Source organism: Danio aesculapii, chromosome 8, assembly GCF_903798145.1.
Source record: "Danio aesculapii chromosome 8, fDanAes4.1, whole genome shotgun sequence".
Taxonomy (NCBI): domain Eukaryota; kingdom Metazoa; phylum Chordata; class Actinopteri; order Cypriniformes; family Danionidae; genus Danio; species Danio aesculapii.
The window spans coordinates 38,299,796-38,324,837 of record NC_079442.1 but is presented as its reverse complement, the minus strand read 5'-3'; the positions used below and the strand labels follow the sequence as shown (position 1 = coordinate 38,324,837).

The 25,042-nt window shown below is 35.1% G+C and overlaps 1 protein-coding gene across 4 annotated transcripts in view; it reads right to left on the bottom strand.

Annotated features, from left to right (window-relative positions):
- The window catches only part of bcar3 (BCAR3 adaptor protein, NSP family member), a 133,508-nt gene that overhangs the window by 11,215 nt on the left and 97,251 nt on the right, over positions 1-25,042 (bottom strand). For all 4 annotated transcript variants that reach the window (XM_056463905.1, XM_056463904.1, XM_056463906.1 and 1 more), the window contains 4 exons: positions 14,228-14,356; positions 6,722-7,161; positions 4,561-4,661; positions 1,889-2,592 (listed from right to left, as the gene is read on the bottom strand). In XM_056463905.1, the coding sequence (XP_056319880.1) occupies positions 1,889-2,592; positions 4,561-4,661; positions 6,722-7,161; positions 14,228-14,356 (1,374 nt within the window). The remainder of the gene's footprint in view (positions 1-1,888; positions 2,593-4,560; positions 4,662-6,721; positions 7,162-14,227; positions 14,357-25,042) is intronic.

The window sequence follows — 25,042 nt, the reverse complement described above, 5'->3', positions numbered from 1 at the left end:
ATAAAGTTTCAGCTCAAAACACCCATCAGATTATTTATTATACCTTTCAGAATATTGAATTTTCTGCCCCGAACACAATGTAGCTGTTTTTGTTTCCTGTGCCTTAAATGCTAGTTCTCCCAGTTCCCGTGCCTATTAGAGTGTGCCTCAATCTCCACCTCGGCTGCATCAGATAAACGGCACAGTGAAGGAAGCAGATCTCAAGTAACGTTTGTGAGAAATACTACAGTAAAAACATTCCCAATGATTATTTGATGTATTTGTTGTGGAGTTAATTCAAGCCTTTCTGCAACAATAAATGACACACAATGTCATTACGAAGTTCACACACACACACAGCACATGTGTTTAACTTTCCACTGTTTTTGCACAGCAAATGTGACCGGATCCACGTTAATATTCCCTGTTTTATGGACATCCGTTATGTTAATGTACAAAATAAACCTGATTTAACTTCAACAAACCAGGATTGAAGCATCTTTTATAATTGTACTGACATGCAGCTGTGGTGATAAATTACATAAAATTTGTCATCTTTAACTTACTTTATTACAAACACGCACTGTTTTAAACTTGTAAAACATTCTTGATCACATTTGATGATGATTGATGATCACAGAGAGCTGAACAGATCTTTTAATACCAGTTGCTTTGCGCACGTCCTGTCTTGTTGATATGATTATACGCCTTACTATGGATGCATGTTAATATGCGGCTGTCAATCAGTTCAGTGGGTGGGGAAACCACACTCCTACGTCATGTTGCGGTGGGCTTCAAAATGGGAGGGATTTGGATCCTATTTTACATCAGGAAATTAAAAAAAATAGACTTATTGTGTTTCTATCACTTCAATATGACTGTGGACACACTGTACCTACACACAGCTCTGTCCAAACCGCTTACAAAAGATGATTTTCATCTTAGGTGCCCTTTAAGGCATCTGTCAGATTTTTGTTTTCAGACAGCTCCTGTGTGTTGTTTTTATTTATTTATTTATTTTTTAACACATCTTATCGAAAACCTTTAATTTTTTAATTTTAAATGTGTTTCCATTTTACTTTTGGCAGTTGTAAGCTGTGAAATAACTGAAATAATTCAGCGTAGTTACACGGAACTGCAATGTGTTCCAGAGCCAAGAGTGCAGAATACTCTAACCTGATTTCACCAAGTACATGTTCCTGGATTAACATCTATGTTGATCCTGGAACAACATTCCAATCAGAATTACGTTTACCGTTTATGTTAAGTTTAGGCTTATGGTTAGGTTTAAGCACTTCTACATGAGTATTCCCCTCTAATTTTGGGAATAATTTACAGTTATTGTTGGGTTTAGTGGTCGGGAATAGGTATGGATTACATTTTCGAACAAAAATTATGTTCCAGAATCGACATACAGTAGATATTAATCCAGGATCACATCGTACTTTGCAAAATCATGATGTGCTGCAGAATATTAGAATGTTCATCAGCCAACCAGAATCAAGCATTCCATGCAAGTGTACAGTAGTCAACATTTGAAGTCAATAAAAATGTTTTTCAAAGTTGTCTTAGGAGAAGTATGGGTGTTGTTCAATAGTTTTAGGACTACTTTGATGACAGGTGATGATCCACTTCAAATGTTGACTACTGTATATATTCTGTATAATCCCCATAGTAAAAGAGCTTTCAGTGTTGCTGTTTGTAAAGTGTACGCTAGCATTAATGTTGTACAAGTTATTAAACCTGTAATAAACTCTAAACAAGCATGAATTAAAAATGAGCAATTGTATATTTATAAATGAACATGACGCTTAACGATTCTTTAGTCTTTTTGGCAACACTACAGGATACATAATAATTAGCTAATAAACTTTGATTTCAGATTGTCTCCAGAGATGATGAAGATTACCTGACAGTCTGCTTGCAGGATGTGTTTGGCGATGGTCTTTGGATCCTGACTGACCAGCAGTTCTTTGGCTTTCTTGAGCACCGTCATCTCCAGAGGCTTGTTCTCTGTAGGCAGCAGCCGGAAGTTGACGTCTCCAGGTCGGAATGCTGATTCAGTTTCAAACACAGGTTTTTGGAAACCTTTCTTGCCATTCTGCTCTTTATCTGTATCCTCTTCTGTGTCTTCCTCGCTGTCGTTGTCTAAGGCCTCAATGGCGTTGTGGTAGGAGCTGCGGTCTAGTTTAATGCTGCCGTCTGTCTTTAGCCTCTCCACATATCCATTAGCCTGTAAGGTGTTCATCTTTTCCCAGTCGGCAGGGCTGCATGGACTCAGTTCACAGTAGCTCATTTCTGGACTGCCTGACTGCTGCTGCTGAGGTGAAGGTCTCTGCTTGTGGGGTTTAACTGGAGGGACAGGTGGGACAATGAGGGTCTTCAGGCCTGGGATGCAGGGTACTCGTACTGTGGGGACCTTGCTGGGTTTAGGGGGTGGTTTGGGACACAGCTGGCTGTCAGAGCCACGGATGGCCTCGCCAGGCAGGGTGTCGAAGGCCATTCTGCGTGGCACTGTAGGACTCAGAGCTGGCTCACTTCCCGTTCGGAAAACCGGAGATTTGGGGCACGGCTGGTGCTCCATATGCTGAACCTGAGCCTGGGGCCTAGAGCCTGAAAACAGAAGGATGTGTTCAATTATTCATCTCATCACTCTTTTGATCAAATTGTACAATAAAAACCATAATAATAATCATGGGCAGATTTAACTAATAAGCAAGGTAAGCAGCCGCTTGGGGCCCCCAAATAAATACCTAGAATTATACCTATAAATTATAATATAACATTGTTTTCTATCGTAATTTGGATTGGGGGGGTCAATTTTCATTTGAATGTAATTATTACATCTGTGCAAATGTCACCCACCCTCAATCATGGACCAGGCAAATCAGTAAAGATTTAGTTTTTAAAACAAAATACTTCATTTATCATTTTTAGTTCAATTTTTCAAGCTTTCAATTTTTAGCTGTGACTTCAAATTCAAAAGTTTTAGAAGATATTACAAGATTTTTTACATGTTATTATTATTTTGCATAAAGATAAAATGTAGAAAAGGAGACCGAGTGATATAAGGAAGAAAAAAAAAAAAACAGCAAAATAAATGAAAGTACAAAATGTGCATTTTAGAACTTTTGGGCCCCATAAGACACCACACCTAAAGACACTGTTAAGATGTCTAACATTTGTCAGATTCTTGACCTCAGACAGTTCCTGTGCGTAGTACTAGTTTCTCAACCAAATCCTTCAGTTTTTTTTTTTTGTTCATTATCAATATTATAATTATTATTTATACATTCATCCATGGTCTAGCAGCATGTACCCGTATTGTACTTATAACTGTACTTATAACTGTATTCCAGCTTAGCAACCAAGTGAATGATCACAAACTTAATGGTTACTGATAATATAAATTCCTTTATATTTGAAACCTATATGAAGCATGTCACATATGAGATCTGGTAAACAATAACAACAAAACAATATCAAAGCAGTGTTGTATTAGAACAAACTAATGTAAAAATGTTAAATGTTTGTTACAATGTTTCTGTTTCTTACCATTAAAACAAACAATGGCTGTTTGTGGCCACTGGTATTTTTCCTACCTGTTATTCTTTGCTAAGCGAGTAGGCTACACAGTTAGTTTCATTTAAGGCTCTGGTAAACCGGATTTGGTATTGGTAATTTGGTATTTGGATCACAGTGATCCAACCCAGTGTTGTCAGTGTTTAAAAACTGTCATAAAAGTAAGATAGATCAGTTAATCCTGGATAGCAAAACATGGGATTTCCAAATCTGGACCAATCTGATCTAGATTAATTTGTGAAAAACTGGGCCCTGACGATCGTAATAAAAATATTGCTAATAAGGGGGCTAATAATATTGACCTTAAAATGTTTTTTAAATAAATAAAACTGCTTTATTTTAGCCAAAATAAGACAAATAAGACTTTATTCTGAAGAAAAAATATTATAGGAAATACTGTGAAAAATTCTTTGCTCTGTTAAACATCATTTGGGAAATATTTGGAAAAAAATCAAAGGGCTAATAATGTTGACTTCAACTGTGCATACATATATATATATATAGTATTTCTGGACTTGACATGAAAAAAAGATGCTTTCGCAGTTTTTTTATCATTATTTCACAGACTATCTGTTGTAAATGGATGAAGAAAGACGGAAGCTGCCGATCTGAAGTCTTCTATTGGCATTCTGCACGGCAAAGCAGATTCAGCTCTCTGTTTTCTGACATGGACAGCAAAGCTGCGTTTTTCACAGAATCATATTTATTCTACTGACGCAGGCATAAATTATCTCCATCTCCACTTTCATTCTTTGCCACAGAGTTTCTTCCACAAAACATTTTATTTTTGCATTTCAATCCCACGTCTCATTTCACACGTTTAACGTTCAGTAACCCGAAGTGAATTTCAAAGGCGGGAACGTCAGCTTGACTTTGAGAATCGTTTTCACTTTGGCAGAAAGCGAATGCGAGGAAGATGAGTGGTTTTCAGGGCTGTCAGATGTGTGTATCAGCGGCGTGACGAGGAATCAAGGCATATGAGAGCTGACAGGAACTTACCGATAGGGAGGAAGCTCTCCGACTGATGGGTCTTCAGCGGCCGTCTCCTCTCCTGAACGTGGTTTAGACATGCTGGTTGACTTCCACACTTATCCTTGTTGCTGTGAAGGAGAAAGACAAGTCATTTAGTTTCTTACCTTGAAGTCTTTTAGGCTGGCATTAAGTTTACACCACTTTTAATTGCGTTCGTTCTGCTGGGCTTCTTGTGGCTCGACATTAATATTCAAAGTAGAAATTCCATGGAGTCTCTCAATTAGTGTGAGGGCATCCAGTCTGCGCAATCTTTTTCAAACCATTTTTAAATCAGTACAGTAGTGAGCTGTTTTGACACATTGTTTCCCGAAGTTTTATGCTGAAATTGATAGATTGTTTCCAAAAGTTTTATGCTGAATTGTCACAAGTGAGGGAAGTTTTTACTTACTTTATGCATTTTAATGCTAAAAAGCTGATGTTACTGTGGATCTGTCACACTGCAGGGCTAATTAAATAAGCAGTTCTGCATAAATAATGCATTTCAATTATTTTCAGAGGTTGAGCTTGTTCTCTTCCGAATATTATAGTCAGTCCAAAGTAATTGGTAAAAAGAATGCCAATTTTATTGCATATCATTTTTCAGAGTAGACCTCAAGCAGACTTGCTTGAATAACAGAACAGTTGTTGTTTTTTTTAAATATAAAATTGTCTAAAAAGAGTGCACTAAAATTGTTTAAATCACATTAGCACCAAGCTTTGAATGTTTGACTGTTGAATTAAATGTTATAAATATGAAATGATCAAGTTGTATTTATTTTATGATTATTATTTTAATCTGCTGAATTATGCGTTACAAAATACACAAGAAAAGAAAAACCTCTTTCTGAAATTCTGCATATCATGCAGTTTGAGAACTAAAATAATATATAAAAAACTGATATGTAGAAATATATGTAAATGACATATAACATCCATGTTTTTCCAGGGTGTGATTGGGGTCTTAAAGTCTTAAAATGTCTTAAATTTTGAAAACAAAACTTTAGCGACAAGCTTTGAGTGTTGTGTTGAATCAATTGTTAGAAATATGAAATGATCAAATTATTTGTATTTTATGATTATGATTATTAATCTGCTGAATTATGTGTTACAAAATACACATTCTGAACATGCCAAATAATGCAGTTTGAGAACTAGAATCAATCTAAAGAATAAAGAAATGTATGTAAAATACATATATTTTGATTTCATATATATATATATATATATATATATATATATATATATATATATATATATATATATATATATATATATATATATATATATATATATATATATATACATGTGTAACATGTCCTATAATCAACATATATTTGAAATTATGGCAAATGCCAGATTATAGATATTTTTTCAGCCATTGGAATAAAATATATATTTATATAGTAGACATTTAAAATATTAGCTAATGTGACTAACACATATTGGTAATTTTTTCATGTTTTTTTTTTTTTAAGAAAATTATTCTGTTGATCAATGCGGGATTTATTAAATGTAAAAAAAAAAAATTTAATTGTTAATTGTTAATAAAATTTTAAATAACTGCTTTCTTATTTTATGTAGTTTCAAATAAAATGATAACTCCAGTCATTATTGATTTTAATACTATTACCATAAATAATAATAATTATATTAGAGTGATTTCTGAAGGATCATGTGACTGATCACTTGAGTAATGAAGCAGAAAATTCAACTTTAAAATCACTGGAATAAATGATTAAATTAAATTGTAAACTACTTTGAACAGTTTTTTAATAGTGCAGTAACATTTTAAACTATACAATTTGTACTGAATTTGTGATGAAATAAATGCAGCCTTGGTGAGCAGGAGAAGCTTATTTTAAAACATATAAATACAGACCCCAAACTTTTAACTGGTAGTGTTTATTTAATATATGTGAAATACAAATATAAACTTGAATGTCATTTATGTAATTTTCAATGTGTAATAATGAAAGGTTTCTAAATGGAATCAGTTGTAATAGTTTTAAATTCCATGACGAATAAACTAATTAATCTCTCTCTATTTTTCCATCTTGTGTGTGTCATTCAGAAGACTTCCAGAGTATTTGTTCTTGGCGGTAAAGTGTGAATAATAGTATAAAGTGCCATAAGCCGGCGTTTCACTGACCTGAGGAGGTTTCCACGGCTGAGGGTGTGATCCTGGCCATGTCCATTCATGATATTCAGACTCAGCCGTTTGGACGTCAGGCTCTTTCTCTCCAGGTATCCTGCCTCTACACGTATAGATCCCACTCCATATTTCTCCTCCAGGCACCTCAGAGGCAGAGCTCTGTTGATCGGCTGGAAGATAATCGCTCCGATGACCTCAGAGACTGGCTCACGGTTGCCCACGTAATATCGCACCAGTGCGGGGATGCTGTCGAATCCCTCCTTCTCAAACAGGTACTGAACCCGCGAGTAGGCCTCATTCATGGCTACAACCCGCTTGTTGATCTTGAAGTGTTGAGGACTGTTCTTCCACTGACAGGTCAGGACGTAGTTGCCAGGGCTGGACAGAGAGTCCCGGATCAGAAAATCTCCATCTCGCTGGACCAGGTTTTCAGCCACCTATAACACAGATATGTCAGTTGTTTGCTGTTTTTCATATTTATTTTTCCGTTCTTTTAGATTCAAGAGTTTAATGTAGATTGCATCAACATTTTATGGTCCTGAGCATTCTACAGAATATGTGACCATGAACCAAACCTCAGTGGCATGGGTATATGTGTAGGAACGGGCAAAAGTGAAAGAAAAAATTAATCAAATACATATACAGTGGAAGTCAGAATTATTAGCCCCCCTTTGAAATGTATTTTCTTTTTTTTTTATATATATATTTCCCAAATGATGTTTAACAGAGCAAGGAAATTTTCACAGTATGTCTGATAATATTTTTTCTTCTGGATAAAGTCTTATTTGTTTTATTTCGGCTAGAATAAAAGCAGTTCTTAATTTTTTTAAAAACCATTTTAAGAACAAAATGATTAGCCCCTTTAAGCTATATATTTTTTCGACAGTCTACAGAAAAAAACATCATTATACAATGACTTGCCTAATTACCCTAACCTGCCAAGTTAATCTAATTAACATAGTTAAGCCTTTAAATGTCATTTTAAGCTGTATAGAAATATCTGGTCAAATATTCCTGTCATCATGGCAAAGATAAAAAAAATGAGTTATTGAAAATGAGTTATTAAAACTATTATATTTAGAAATGTGTTGAAAAAAATCTGCTCTCTGTTAAAGAGAAATTGGGGAAAAAATAAACAGAGGGGCTAATAATTCAGGGGGGCCAATAAGTCTAACTTTAACTGTATATAGAGTTGGTACAGATAGTGCTCAGACCCTCTAAAAATTTTCACTCTTTGTTATATTGCAGCCATTTGCTAAAATCATTTAAGTTGACTGTTCTTGAATGGCCAAGCCAGAGGCCTGATTTAAACCCAATTGAGCATCCTAAAAATCACCAAAAAATGACTGTCCACTAACATTTACCATCCAACCTGACAGAACTATAGAGGATCTGCAAGGAGGAATGTGAAAAACTTGTTGCATCTTTCCTAAAAAGACTCATGGCTGTAGTAGATCAAAACGATTGTTACAACATTAAGCAACATTTTAATTTTCCTAGCATAAATATTTCAAAACTTGCATTGCTAAGAACTTAATTTGGCCAACTTTAAAGGCAATTTTCTGACAGGGAAAAAAACAGACAATAAAGGATTAAAAATAAAAATGTATATACAGGTATTTTAATATATAAAATATTCTATGTATAGCCTTATTATGTGCATTTAAATTTAAAGTGTGTTTAAGTTCATATTCTTAACCCATATTCTTAATTTAGTAGCCAACAATGGTCATTTCTGTGTGTTGACCCCATTTGCCCTTAATAGAAACGTAAATGTTTGCTTAATTCATGCAGATTTTGAGCTTGTATACATATTATCCTGCTTTTTGTTGGTCTTTTGAAGGGTGCATGTGTGCTCTGACATGATCACATCCTTACCGCACATTTACGCACATCCAGGAAGAGTTGATGTTTTGCAGAAAGGGAAGGGAATATATAGTGCGCGCTCGGGTGCTTTCCTGACATTAACAAAGATGATGTTTCATCTCATGCAATAAAAGTATTAGCTTTCAATACGTTTTTTTGTGGGTGTAAAAATGCTCATTAATTGCTATCAGGGTGTCTTTCAACCTGTATATCCCAAGAGTGTTTCTCAAAATGTTTCTAGCTTTAAACTGTGGTGCTCATACAGGAGGAACAAACTCAAATATCGGAGAAAGTGCTTTTCTACTCGTAAAGTGTTATTTGTCTTTGTACAAATGAAACAGTCTAATCAGATTGTGTACACATCTCCAGTGAACACTGCAGAGCTACTTTTATGACAGTGACACACGATGTGACCTAGATTTTGCTTCGTTTTGTGCATCACCAGTGCGTTAAAACAGAATGATGGACAACCTGTTAAATTTCTCGAAGTAGTTTAGAATAGCAATGAATCAATATGTAAATTCCTAGATATCGAGGAACAAATGGGTATTTTATTGAAATTATGTTCTTGATTGTCATGTAAATTTGTGTTTCTTAACCACGTTCCTGGACTACCACCAGCACTGCATGTTTTGGATGTCACTTTTGTCTGTCACACCCATTACAGGTCTTTCAATCTCTGTTAATGAGCTGATGATCTGATGGAAAATGTGCAGAGCTGGTGGTCTTCCAGGAACCTGGTTGAGAAACACTGATGTAAATCATAGTACAAATGGGTAATAATCTGCCTATACATTTTCTGTTATTTAACGGATTTATTTCTATATTTGTAATTTTGAATATTGCATAAAAATGGAATCACCAAGATGAGCGTACATTTTGAAAATGCACACAACTGAGCAGGATAAGAGTTTCCTGGAAGGATAAGGATGAGTTTCTGATAAGTAAATACACATAAACTGATCAACACCCATGAGATTTGGACAGATTTTGGGTCGTTAACAGTTTTTGCAGTCTATATACGTGCCCTTATTCTTTTTAATAATACAATAGTTTTTTTTTATTAGGAGATTAAAGTAATTATATGGCATAGTTTGTTTATATTGTTTATATTACTTCCCACTGTGTGTTTGTGAGGAGATCAAACAGTAATAAATCCAGGTTAGCATGTGTGTTTAGAGAAGTGGAGCAGCACTGGCACCAGGAAAATAGTCATTAAGTCTGATTACAATCACAGTGTTTATGACACAGTAGTTCTGCTAAACAGCTTTTCTCACACTGTAAAAATGCTTTTCTTAGATTTTGACTTGATTCTAGCTCAAGAAGCAATTTCTAGACAATTAAAATATGGATTTTTTTTGGAAATAATAAGTCACAGTTATGTTTTTTTAAACAAGCAAAAAAATAAATCAATCTTTGGGTAAAATAAGTAACGTAATCTTGTTTCACAATGAAAAAGGTAAAACTCACTTAATTTTGACTTATTATTTCTGAAAACAAAACTATAGAAAATGCTTCTTGATTTAAGAATTTGGACTAAAAACAAGACAAAATCTTGAAGTAAGGAAAGCACATTTTTTTAGTGCAGATTATTTCAGCAGTTTCACAGGTGGCTAATAATTAAGTCCAAACTTTCTTTTCCCACACTGACAAACAAAACACTGCCAGGAATTTAGGTTTTGAAATCAAGCACAGGTTATTTCACACCACTGGTCATAAAGTGATATGTGTGTCTGTAAATGTGTGTCCTTCCTCTTCTCTTGTCTATGGTTTGTTTGATTAACTTCAGTCTAGCAGGTCAAACTTGTCCAGCTGAAAGACACATGTTGGGGCTTTGTGAAGAGTGGAATGTGTAATGAGCCACCAAATAGAAAGAATATATTACTATTTAGCCTCACTACTAAAATACTGTTAATGGTATCGGCAGATAATGTAAGCCAGTAACAAGCCTTCTCATATTTAAGGTGGACACTGTAGGCAAAAACTGTATGCAATTGTCCAGTTTGAGATATGTGGCTTTTCATAAAGTTTTGCTTTACTTTAAAATCCCTGAAATATATTAAGAGTTTCTTATGTCTCTTTATCAGTATGTGCTTATTGATTTTAACTACAATACAACTATTTTTCAAAATGATTATTATTCTCCAGTGCTGAGCCATCCATCTCCAAGTCAGCAGCTCTTCTACATCAAACTTCATAGAATTATTCATCTCAACACTCTATACTTAATATATCCTGATTATATACAAGATTTGAATGCTAAATTTAAAAAATGCGTTAGTTTTCTGGCTGTTTTCAGTATTTTCTGAATTATGGAGTAATAAAGAGAGTACTGAAAGGAATGACTTTTTGCTGTAGTCAAATCTATTTAATTTACGCTCATACATTTTAAATTGTAATAAGTGTCTAGGATAACTACAATTTTCAAAGTAAATATTTAATATGTACACATTTGCTTAATGTAATAAATTAAATGAGTGGAAAGAGGTAAATAATAATATTAATTTACTTGTTATACTGAAATATTTTAAAGATATATATTATAGAATTTAAAAAAAAGTAAATCTTAGGAGTCGTTTTTTTTTTTTTTCAGTATAGAGCAGGGGTGCCCCAACTCGGTCCTGGAGGGCCAGTGTCCTGCATATTTTAGTTCCAACACCAATTAGACACTCCTGAACCAGCTAATCAAGCTCTTTCTAGGTATAGGTGTGCTGGAGCTAAACTATGCAGGACACCGGCCCTCCAGGACCGAGTTTGGGCACCCCTGGTATAGAGATATACAAAAAACCTCTGTAATAAGCATATAATATAACTCTGATATGCCAGATAAATGAATCAAGAAATCTGGACCTGAGTTCAGATTTTTGTGCTAGAAATATTTGCAAATGACTGCATAATTAAAAAACTAATGCCTCATTTGAATATTTAAACATACAATTTTTGTAATACAACAAATGTTTCCAGTCCCTAATGTAATCAAAGAACTGGGAACTTTCAGTGATAACTATTAGCAATTTTTTTATTCTATTCTTCTGCAGCATCTTGTTTTAAGGGCAGAACCGCATGCTTGAAATATATTGTAAGGTCATTTCCAAGGTGTGTTGAGCCATGATGAATGAGTTTGTTTTATTCGGGCTGTTGTGTTTGTGGTGTAAACTGTAGCCTGACTCTGGACGCTGACGGTTCTGATCATATGATGACATTAAATAAATACACCTTGGGTCAAATAGCAGTCATGATTCATCTGTGTATTAACCACTCTTGTGCTGCTACAGTTGTTGATGGATGAGTTGTCAGATTCAGGGACATGTGCTGCAAAGGCGCATGGGAAAGATGAGCTAAGGTACATGGTTTTCATAAGAGCGGATCTGAAGCTGTCAACACTGTGGCGTCACTCTTGATAAGAAACTGTTGACGGCTGTTTTTTTTTTTTTTTTCTGAAGTGCTGTGTTAATATGGTGGCAAGGTGGCTCAGTGGTTAGCACTGTTGCCTCACAGCAAGAAGGACGCTGGCTCGAGCCTGGGCTGGTTCAGTTGGCGTTTCTGGTGGAGTTTGTATGTTCTCCCTGTGTTCGTGTGGGTTTTCTCCAGGTGCTTTGGTTTCCCCCACAGTCCAGTGACATGCACTAAAGGTGAATTGGAGAAACAAGTTCTGGGTTGCGGAAGGGCATCTGCTGCGTAAAACAAATGCCGGAATAGTTGCAGGTTCATTCCGCTGTGGTGGAATACTCCCTAATAAATAATGGACTAAGCTGAAGAAAAATGAATGAATGAATGTTCTGTTAATGAACCAAAGTACAAACTATAGTGGACTACAGTAGAGGCTTTTTTCATGTGGATTTTGTTGTTTGACAAGATTATTTACAGGGTTTCTGCAGGGTTCACCATGTCAAATTTAAGACTTTTAAGACAATTATGAATGAAATTTTAGATTTATACGGGGCTAAATGTTAAGGATTTTTTTTTCGAATATTCCAGTTATAATCCAATGTTAAAATGATTAAAATTTAATATGTTTAATAACACAATAATAATAATTTAGTTTGAATATTTTTATTAATTGTCAAGTATATTTATTCACAAACCCAATTACTTTAGTATACAGTAATTATAATTTAATAATAAAAATATAGGTCAGGTCAGTATCCTCAGTCAGTAAATTTTAGCTTTTGAGATTTAAGACATTTTAAGACCCCCGGATACCCTGATTTAAGATCTTAAGGTGTGGACTACACTACACCATAGCATAAAGTCCAGATTGCAGATTTAGTGTTTTGTTTCAGTGAAATGTTTTGTTTTTGTTGTATTGAGTAATCTGGGTGTGATTGTGGATTTTCCTGTTTAAGGCAGGTTTGGTGCCTGTGAACCAGTTCAGCTCAAAGCAAGTATTGATAAAACAACGGCTACTGATGGCCGTCAACCTGTAAGAGTGTGAATGTTTAGTCAATTAAATCAATTTATTTTAGTTTGAGCAAAATGTTCATTTTTTTATTCTATAATGGTTTGAATAAATAAAATGTTGTCATTTACGCTGTAAAAAGCAATTAGTTGACTAAAAAAAGTTAGTAGACCTTTCCATAGAATTATTAAGTAAATGAGCTATGTCGATTACTCCTAAAATGAAGTTTAGTCAACCTCGCCATTCCAAGCTATAACAGGTTTACTTGCTTTAAGTGAAGTCAACTTGTCACTTTTAAGGTTTACACATTTTAAAGTAAAGTTACTAATCGCTGTTTAAATGCCTGGTTATTTCAGCCCAGTTCTGGGTGTAATAGGGACTAACCCAACTGCTGGGGTAATTTTTTCAGTTAAATTAATAGGACCAATTTTAACCAAATGTTTGAATTAGTCCATATTTTACCAAATTTAGGTTTAAATAACCCAGTGTTTCTTAGAGTGTACTCATTAGGATTAGTTTTTGAACTTAAATGGTTTATTGCAACCAGTTTCAAAAAAATGGTGTGAGTTACCTTAACTTTTGGGATTTTACAGATGCATATACTAATCTTTCAGCATCACATTTTCAGCATACTGCATCTGCTTAATCGTTAGATTTCCACAGTAATTTTTGTTCCACAAGTTAGCATTCACAACAGCTAATGCAAGTCATATCCACTGTGTATTTCTTTCCTTAATCAAGTCTTACTCTGTAGCAAACATGGCCACATGTCTTCATTTCATTATCTTTTTATAAGAAGTGAATGTCTGAGTGCCAGATTTAGGCATGACTGAGAGTGAACAGCAGTGCTTAAACAGCAAAAAACAGATCACTTCTGCTGGCCAGAATCAACATCTCAACAACATTACAGAGTCATGGTAAATATATGAAGAGTTCAGATGCAAAAGTGTCATCTAAAATAGTTTTCTAAAATGACTATTTTTCCAAGGCTAGTGTGTAAGTTCAGTCATTTCCCTTTTATTGCGATAAATAGGATAGTTTAGTTGCATTTAAAGTCATATAACTAAACATAAACATAAGAGCTTAAAAAAATTCAAAGAAGATTTCAGATGGCACCTAGAGGCTTTTGCATATATATTCAATCTTAGAAACAGCCACTTGGCACAAAAAGCCTCTATTATTTAACATTATCCTGTAATAATCACCCATCCCTCTCCCTTTTGTTTTGAAAGCTGTACCTGTCTAGGAATGGCTCCGTGATACCAGGCATGGCTCCTCGGTTCCTCACTGCTTAGTTTCAGTTCTTCCTCCAACTCCCTCCGTAGTTTCTCTGGTGGTCCATCCAAGATGTACTTGTCTCTTGAGAACTGCACATAGATGGGAACAGAGGAGTGTGTTAGAGCCATGGTGGCTCCAGAGACAGTCTGTTTGAGGAATATGCTATCAGTCCTCTCTCTGTTTCTCTATTCCTCTCTCCTCTTTAGTTTTTTGTTTTTTTGCTCTGACTCAGTATAGGACTGGCTGATGGATCTGGTGCTGCACTGTTTACTGTGACACTTAAGCTCCTCCCTCTTCCTGTCGGTCTCCGCCTCTAGGAGCCTCAGGCAATGCTGTACCTTTACCTGTACAAACACACCTCCACTGCTCTGACTCATCAACCCACTGTTCGGGTTCACTGGAAAACATGCATGTCATCTCGGAAGGTTGTGGATTTCACAATTTAGGGTTTTTTATTGTATAAAATGTGAACTTTAATTAAATATAGTGCTGTACATTTCATTTGTGATGCACTTGGTAAAGCACGGTTTATCATCTCTTGCATCAAAGTTGTGTTTCATTTGGAGCCTTACCAATATAACTCCCTCCTTCATTCATTTATTAATTTTCTTTTCAGCTTAGTCCCTTTATTAATCTGGGGTCACCACAGAGGAATGAACCGTCAACTTATCCAGTATATGTTTTTTGCAGCGGATGCCCTTCCAGCTGCAACCCATCACTGTGAAACACCCATACACTCTCGTTCACACACATACACTGCGGACAATTTAGCTTACCCATATATCTCGGTCATGTGATTAACTTGTTAGTATTAGAATGAAAAACAATCAGTCGAGCCCTGACAGTGACATTTGAAATGCAGACTGGTTATGCAATATTAATATTCGCAGTATTCTTGTTATGTCTGAACCACCAAATGTCATTCTTGTTGATTAACACCTTAGTGTTGTATTTGTGTTTCTGTGACCATATAACTCTTGTTGTTTGGAATGACATACAGTAATAGAGTACGGCATGTCAGAAGAATAAACAGTAGTACACATTCATAAATGAATATTAAATGTTAGTATTATTATATATAGAAAGCTGTAAAAATGTTCATTATTTCTTTATGGAACTTAGTGAAATCGCGTTAAAATTATTTAGATCAGATGGCATGGTGGCTCAATGGTTAGTTCTGTCGCCTCACAGCAAGAAGGCCACTGGTTTGAGTCCTGGCTGTGTCAGTTGGCATTTCTGTGTGGAATTTGCATGTTCATCTGGGTTTCCCCCACAATCCAAAGACATGTGGTACAGGTGAATTGGATGATTTCAAATTGGCCGTATTGAATGAGTGAGTGTGTGATAGTGTATGGATGTTTTCCAGTACTGGGTTGAAGCTGGAAGGGCTTCCATTGTGTAAAACGTATGCTAGAATAGTTGGAGGTTCATTCCTCTGTGGTGACCCCTGATATATAAGGGACTAAGCCAAAGGAAAATAATTGAATGAATTGTTGTGATCATTTACACACTAGTCAGGGAAGTGCAGCATTTACAAGTAAACTATCATGATGATGGGATTGGGAAATATCTTGTATAATCCTGATCAGTCAGCATGTCACAACCTAAGTATTCCAGGGGAAAAGGGATTCAATTCTTTAAAAATGGATTTAAAAAATGATGACAGACATTTTTAAAGCCACTGCAATAGTCACTCCTAAATTATGGATCTACATTATCGCTGCAAAGTTTAGAACCAGTGTTTTGTTTTTTGGTTTGGAGAAAATTCTTATTAACTCCAAACTCTTGATTGGTGTTTTACATTGCTTGTCAACCAACAGTCTGCATTTAGGATTTATGATTTGGAATTTGTCCATTTTGTCAAGAAGATTATTAATTATTAGGAAACCAGTTTGTGATTTATGTAAAGATATCTTGAATTTATTACTTTATTTTGTTTATTATCCTTTATTTTATTACTTCTTTTTATAATATTATCCTTTATTTTATTGCTTAATTTTATTATATTAATAATATTTTCAATTATATATTTTTGTTTAGAAAATTACGTAATGGGCATTTTTGAAAAAGTTTATCCTGGATTTATCATCATAAATTAAGATGATTTTATATAATTTATATAATTACTATTGTTATTTATTTTATTTAATTTTTTAAGACAAAATTATTAGCCAGCCTTGATTTAATGTAATTTATTTGTATTTTATTTTAATTAAATTAAATTTACTTTTATATATTTTTAATTTAATTTTAATTTTAATTTAATTTAATTTGTTTTTAAACATTCAAACATTGCTGTTCAACTGACAGTTGCTTCTAATAATATTTTATTTTGTATTTGCCATGAGACTACACAAAATTTGTGTAATTTTTATATTTTACTAGTCATTTTGAGAACAAAACATATGTATATATATATACACACACCAAACTAAAAGAAATAAGACTTTCTCCAGATGTAATAAAAAAACAAAAAAGGAAATACTGAGAAAAATGCTCCTTTAAACATCACATGGGAAATATTTTAAACAATTAAAATTTCACAAGATGGCTAATCATTTAGTTTTCAACACCTGTATGTATTGAATGATGACTATTTTTAAAACAAAATATAGATACACAAATATATGAATACTCAGAAATAGGCTGTCTTTTTTCAAGAGGATTTAAAACACTCTATAAACATGACCGTAAGTGAATGAACCGCATACAATCAGACCATTTCATCTTCCAGAAAGGGGATTTTTAAGTTTATTCTTGAGTTTCCCTCTTTTTGGTTAAGTGTCTGGAATGCCAGCTATGTGTGGTGCTCGACCTCAGAGACCTAAAGTGGTAGTTTTGTGCAGTAGCTGGTAGTTGTTCGCAGTGGGCACTTGAGCACCTCAAGCTAAATCTGTGTGTGAGGGGAAAAGTCCCAGCAGGAGTCCTCATTTCAACTTTGTTGTGGTCTATTGAGTAATATGTCAAATGAATCTGATGTAAGAGCAAAAGTAATTGGAATTGATGAGTAGAGAGCTGTCTGCGTCTGTGTTTGTGTGTGTGTGTGTGTGTGCCCGCTCAGTAGTGGAAACTTCAATTGATATGACTCTACAGATTTAATTAAGTTGACTGCAACACTTGAACTGCCCACAGAGCCATTGATGCTGCGGTGCATATTATAAGCAAGTGCCATTTTATTCGGTTATACTGTAGCATTGCAGACTGAAATTGTTTTATGGCTTGTGTTTTTTTATTATTCAACTGGATATCAAAGTATCAGAGTAAGCTTAGACTGTCTCAAGGACAACATAAACTACCAGTAGGGTTCTTTTATTGGGCAGGCTTTCTTTCAGTTTCAGATCAAAGATACACTTCCAATCAAAAGTTTGGGATTGTTTTAAAAGCCTAATCTGCTCACCAAGACTTATTTGAGCAGGAATAGAGTAAAAATGGCAACATACTGTAGTGAAATAGCACTACATTTTCAAATAAATGTTTTCTTATTGAATGGATCTAACAGATGCCAGCTAGCAAAGTGCTGTGCAGGTAAACCTCAGTCCTCTGACCTCTAAAGTTGCTCTAGTGACAGACACTAGAGGCCATGGACTTTAGCCTTCTTGTTAGAGCAACCGACTCTCATACAGTGAATCGTCGGTTGGATTCCAGCTCAGACCGGGTTGGGTGCAGTAGGAACAGTGGGTTAAATGTAGATAAAAATGTATTAATTCCTGTGATTCCATGTATTAATTTTCAGAATCAAACTCCACAACTGAAAGTTACTGGCTGCTGTGTCTTTTTTTAATGTGGTGTAAAGATTATTATGTGTTCTTGAAACATCAAGTAGGACGCAGCAAATAATTATCACGTATTAAATTAAAACTACTTTGATATTTTATGCAACACCCTTAAATTTAAAAGGGATACATTAGGATGATCTTAAGCAAAACAAAAAAGACCCCTATAAGGTGTTTTTTGGAATATCTTAAACTGACCAGCTATATGTTTTTGTTTCCCTTACACTTATTCTTTGGCACATGTAGCCTATTCGTGCACAATCTGAAAACTAATGTAATGGAGGCACACCATCTTTACCAGACTCAGCCAAACTCAGAGCATGATAAAATTTATATAATTACTATTGTTATTTTATTGTTTATTGAAGACAAAATCTGTGATTTAAATTTTTTCTAATTAATTAATTAATTAAATTTCATTTTCAAGCATTTCCCAAGTGTTGTTTAACTAGAAGTTGTTTTTATTAACATTTTTCTATTCAATTCACCTTTATTTCTATAGTGCTTTTACAATGTAGATTGTGTCAAAGCAGCTTCACATAGAAGATTATAGTGATTTGAAATAGTGTCAGTTCAATTTTATTGAGTTCAGTTCATTTTATTTTGTATTTGCCTTGAGACTACACAATATTTTAATATTTAGTTATTTTGAGAAAAAAAAATCCTGACAAACTAAAAGAAATAGGACTTTCTCCAGATGTAAAAAATAAAATGAAAAAAGGAAATACTGTCAAAAATTTCCTGCACCGTTGAACATCACACACACGCACACACACACACACACACACACACACACACACACGCACACACACACGCACACACACACACATTTATTTATATATATATATATATATATATATATATATATAACTATATCTGAAAAATTATTCAAATTTCTCAGGAGTGCTAATATTTTAGTCTTTAACAACAGTATATTTTGGATAATGACTATTTTTTTTAAAACAAAACTACTTTGTTATTTTATGCAACACCCTTAAATTTAAATGGGATACATGAGGGCGATCTTAACCAAAACAAAAAAGACCCCTACCCTATAAAGTGTTTTATGGAATATCTTAAACTGACCAGCTATATGTTTTTGTTTCCCTTTTACTTATTTTTTGGCACATGTAGTCTACTTGTGCATGATCTGAAAACTGGGCAAACTCTCGGGCAAACTCCGCCTTTGCTTTCACTTCACCCGAAGCCCCAGCTAGCTCGCTTTGGCTTAAGGTATTTGGCGGGCCGAAAAAGGCTGGCCGCTGGCTCTGAGTAAGTCCCTCTCTGGTCCAATCAGGCTGTAGATATGACTGTGGAAATGCAACTGGCCCTGGCTCGCACTGGCTCACTTGCTTTAGGTGTGACAGTGGAAACGCGGATGTTACTGAAATTATTCAGAAATAAAAAAGGTGTCTTTTAATTTTATTTTTTTTTTAAATACAGATACCAAAATTTGGACTGGTATTTTCAGCAAAAAGGCAATGATATTGTGTTTACCATCTTAAAGAGAGTTCACCCAAAAAATGAAATTTCTCTCATTATTTACTCGCCCTTCACTTGTTTCAAACCTTTATAAGTTTCTTTATTCCTTTGAACACAAATAAAGATATTCTAAAGAATGCTGGAAACCTTCAACCACTGACATCCATAGTATTTGTTTTTCTACTATAAGAAGTCAATGGTTACAGGATTTCAGCTTTCTTCAAATCACCTGTCTTCTTCCATGTTCAAAGGAATAAAGGTTTAGAACATTTAAGGGCACGTAAATAGTGAAGAAATGTTCATTTTGAGATGAACTATCCCTTTAAGTACAATAGAACTCTTTGTGAGATGTGAAAATGTAATTCTCAAGATTATTTTCCAGGTATGCCAGCAGTAGACAAGCTCCAGCAGTTTTCTGTTTCTCTCTTTCTCTGTCTAGTGACCTATTGCCCAAGCAGTGGTCTGTCAAGCATCAGGCAGTTATTAAGATCTCACTGACCACAATCTGTCACTGTGGTTCACCACAAACCACTGCACACACACATCCCTGGCTATCTGGAGATCTCAGTGTACATTGTGAGAGGACAAGATATATTCATGTAAAATATAAAGCATACTATAGCATACAGTATGGTATGGTCCATTTTGTAAACAATATTTAGGAAGTTTAAAATAACTCTTTTGCTTGGCTGTACTCAAATCTTCTTAATGATCCAGTTATTTGAACAAATTCACTAAAATGGTTTGATGGATTTTTAAAATTCATTTAATGGATTTTATTTTAATAATTTTGTATTTTAATTATAAATTTATTTACACATTTATATTATATGTTAACTAAAAAATTTAAATAAAATTGTAAGTTCTGTAAAAAATGAACATGAACAAAATATTTTAAAATGTCAGCAGGTTTTGACAATCTAAAGGCTGCTGCTTTTTGTATACTTTTCATTCATATGTACATTTTTGTTCATTTTTATTTTTAATTGTTTGACAAAATTATATCAAAAAGTCCATACATACACTCACAGGTTTACTTTTTCATCAAAGAAATCATAAAGGATTGAAAAAAGAATAAAAATAGATTATACGTATCTCTACTTGTTTATTTGATTGACCGAATAAACCCAATATGAACATTTACTCACTATTTACTCACCCTCAAGAGGTTATAAAACTTTGAGTTTCTTTCTTCTGCTGAACACAAAAGAAGATATTTTAAAGAAAGCTGAAAGCATGTAACCATTGACTTCCATAGTAGGATAAACAAACACTATGGTGAATGGTTACAGGTTTCCAGCATTCTTCAAAACATCTTCCTTTGTGTTCAACAGAACAAAGATGTTTTGAAGAATGCTAGAAACCTGTAACCATTGACTTCTATAGTATTTATCTGTTGAAGCATCACTATTTCACAGCAATTCGTAACTATTTGATTTAGTGGCTAATTCGTATGAATTTGTACAATCTCATTTGTACAATTTAGTACACTTTGCTAATCTGCCAATGACAGTTGGTTTAAGGGACAGTTGGGTGCCACACCTCCATATGAATTTGTACGTATTAGCCACTAAACTGATAAAATGTAAAATAGTTACATTTCCTCTTGAGATCAGGCTGGTTGAACACAACAGAAGATATTTTGAAGTCAATGGTTACAGGTTTCCGGCATTCTTCAAAACATCTTCCTTTGAGTTCAACAGAACAAAGGGTTTTGAAGAATACCTGTAACCATCTGTTGACTCATGGCAATTCATAACTTTTTGATTTGGTGGCTAATTCGTATATATCCGTATGATCTCATTCGTATAGTTTAGTAAGATTTGCTTATCCCTAATGACGGTTGGTTTTAGGGGCTTGGATGCCACTCCTCCTTTTTAAAATCGTACTGAACTCGTGTGAATTTGCACGAATTAACCACTAAACCATCAAAACGTAAAATAGTTACGTTTCCTTGTGAGATCAGGCTGATTGACCACAAAGAAATCCAGCAGACGCACAACGTCATAAGACATTAATATTAGGTTAGATTTAGGTTGCCAGCATCATAGGACAATGTTATTTTGTTGTTCGATAATGACGTGAAATGGCGTTAATGTTTAGTTGATATTTGGTTGTGTTGGAAAGTGACCAAAATCCAACGTTGAGCCAATATCTTAAACCAACATCATATTGACGTCTAACACTGACATTTATTCGTCAGGTATGACAACCAAAATCCAACATCTGGTAGACGTCATAGTGGTAATGTCCACACAAAATCAAACTGTAACATCATTAGACGCTGATATATTGTTGTTTATAGGTTGCATTGGAAAGTGACCAAAATGGGACCAAAAACAATCTGATGTCATGTTGACATCCTGTGCCTGCTGGGAAGATATTTTGAAGTCAATAGTTGCAGGTCTCCAGCATTCTTCAAAACATCTTCCCTTGTGTTAAACAGGAAAAAAGAAAATCAATCAGGTTTTAGAACGAGTAACGAGAGATCATTCATTCATGTGTGAACTATCCATTTAATGCTAGGTGTAATCAGTGGATATAATTCTGCTAGGAGGTCTCTTAATTCTGCCCTTCGAGTAACTGATTTGTGCTGAAAACCATCTCAAACACTCAAACATATGGCAGAGTCTTATCACTCATTTCACAGTGGATAATCCTGGATGATTTATCCTCATGCCAACTGTCACCGATCACTCAAAAAGTCGACTAAATGTTTTCAGAGGACAGACCGAAGGGCACTTTTCAGACAGTCAGGTATTACGCTTAACTTAACAATCCAGCTGAATTAAAGACTGATGGATTTCTTTGAACTGTAAAGCATATTTGAGCAACTTATTAAAGCAAGTCATGCCACGCAACAGACAGCTTTCCCCTTTATATGGAGCAGCTTCTAAGATCCTTACTATGTATAGAGGCTGACAAACCCAGGCCACAGCGAAGACCGAAATACACTCTGATGTCTCTGGTATTGTAGTGAGGGACGGCGTTACACCCTCTCCATTTAGACAACAGCAAGCCAAGCCAACACCCCGCAAGCCACAAATTACAGTGACCAGACGATGCATAGTTTTACCCTGGCTGGGAAAATCATCCCCAAAGCACTTGTTTGTGCTTGAATCTTTCAACTGGATTACACAATTCAGCGACTTCAGCAAATAGCTAAAACAGAAATGTTAGCGAAAAGCATGTGATTGTATTGACGGCTAATATGTTCGTGTTTTAGCTTTTATGAGCGCATTGTGATTGCACGCCAGCTGAGGTGTTTAGCTGGCATGGCCATCGCATTCATTCAGCGCTACGACATGGTGGATCCATTTAGAGGTGCGCTGAGGCCATAAATGTTTAAAAATAGCCAGCGCTCAATTGCTGGAGGAGCTCGATAGCACCGTGACGAATAATCCCTCCATCAAGCAGCGCTGTGGATGTATTTGTCAATCACCTCTGCTTTTAGATGGAGCCATTTATATATTGCCGTTTTTATCTGAGCGACTGTTTCTTTTTAATTAGCGCCATGCATTTTGAATGTGAATCACATGGACACATTGAATTGAGGTTCAAAGGTCTCATTGGGTAAGTGCAGAGCTCAGGTTAGAGATCGACGGGCGAATGAGCCACGTAATGACGATATATGAGACACTTTGCAGTATTAAAAAGGGTGATTTATTTTCTGTGGTAGTTCGTAAGACATCATAAGCACGGCTGGGTGACTAAGCAGCACACGTTAGATCATATTGGTGCATCAGAGCTGTGCTCATGGCATTTCTGCTCTAAGATGATGAGCTCAAAGGCGGAATTTGATCTGGAAAGCCGCTTTTGGATAATGATTAGGGATGCGATGACATTCCCCTGTTGATTGTTGATCGTCTAATCCTCCTCGGTTTGCTCCACAAGTGGCCTCTCAGCAGCTTAGTGAGTTTTAGATCCATGTTTGATTTGGAAAGATTACGGCACGGTTAAAGATGGGGATCATGTGCGTGAGTTCAGATTGACTTGTCTTTGTGATGGAAACCGGCTGGACAACTAATCTCATGGCTGATAGTTAAGCAAGCTCATTCTAATGATTAAAGATTTGAACCGCATTCGGGCTATGGACATGAGGAACACTTGCCTGTTGGCTGATCTGATTTGAAATCTGGACTTACAGTAGACGTGGGGGGAAATATCGTTACAGCTAGTATTGTGATATTTTCTGCTGCAATACTATATTAAAATAAGGACACCCATATCAATATATCACCAATATTTTATTATACTACACTGTCAGACATTTTATTGAATTTTTGCGGTAATTTACTGTTTCAGGAAAAGTTGGCATGAAAAACCGCAACTGTCCCTTTAGAGTAACTTACCTGTAAATGTGTTTTACAGTAGCAGGCCCCCTACCAAATGCCCTTTACTACATTTTAATTTTACAGTATTAATTTTTACAGTACTTTTAATGTAATTTACATTTTACGATAGCAGTACAAAACCTTTATTTCCAATTACTATTGAATTTAATAAATTCCAAACACGTGACTAATTTATTCATCAACTGTCTCATTTTTGTCTTCAACTACAGTAGGAATACAGTAGAATACCGCAAATTCCTAATATGCAGCAAGTTACTGTAAAAGTTCTAAAATGACCCAGAATGCAGTGCATATCATAGTAGTAAACTGTAAACAATGAATGTGGTATTTTAATGGGCTTTATTTATTTTTATTTGTTTTTTTAACAGTAAATAACTGTAAAATTGCAGAAAAGTCTCACAGCGTATATGGTTGAATAATAAATGTAATTTCTTTACAGTCCAAAACTCAGGGTTTTTTTTTTTCTGATCGAGCTGTGTCAGTAGTGCATACACTATTATGACAGGTTTCCATTCAACCGTTGGTCAGTTTTTCTACTTGACAACCGAATAATACATTAAATAATTACACAATAAATAAGCTGAACAAACTTTTCTGTTTAGGTAAAACATGTTGCCAAAGTTTTCCTTTACTGACATAAATGGAAGTTGGAAAAAGATAATAAATGATAATATATCGCAGAATAGTGCAATATATTTAAAATTACAATAATTGTATTGTGACACAAGTATCATGATAATCTTGTATCACTGGGACTCCCTCCCTTAACTTAAAATAAGAATGTGTCAAATCTACTGTGAGTATCAAACAGTGTAGCACTGACAAGCATCATTCAGCTGGCGACAGGGGAAACATCACCACATTAGCATATTGAATGTAAAACTCTTGTTTTTTTCCTCCTGCATCCTGTGGGGGCCTGAAGGATGGAAACCCCCTGCCCCAGCCCTGTAGGTTGAGATTCCCAAGAGTTTCAGAGGGTCATTAGCAGCCTCTTATGTGCAGGACGATCGACCTGGTCTGGACTTTGGTTTTGGGTCACACCCTTCCTGAGAATGAATAAACAAAGAGGACATCAGAGTGTCCCATGCGTCTCCTGAGACTGTAAACACAGGACCTCTTCCTCTCTTATCTCACCCCCATCACGTTGTCCATTTAGATGGTCCCC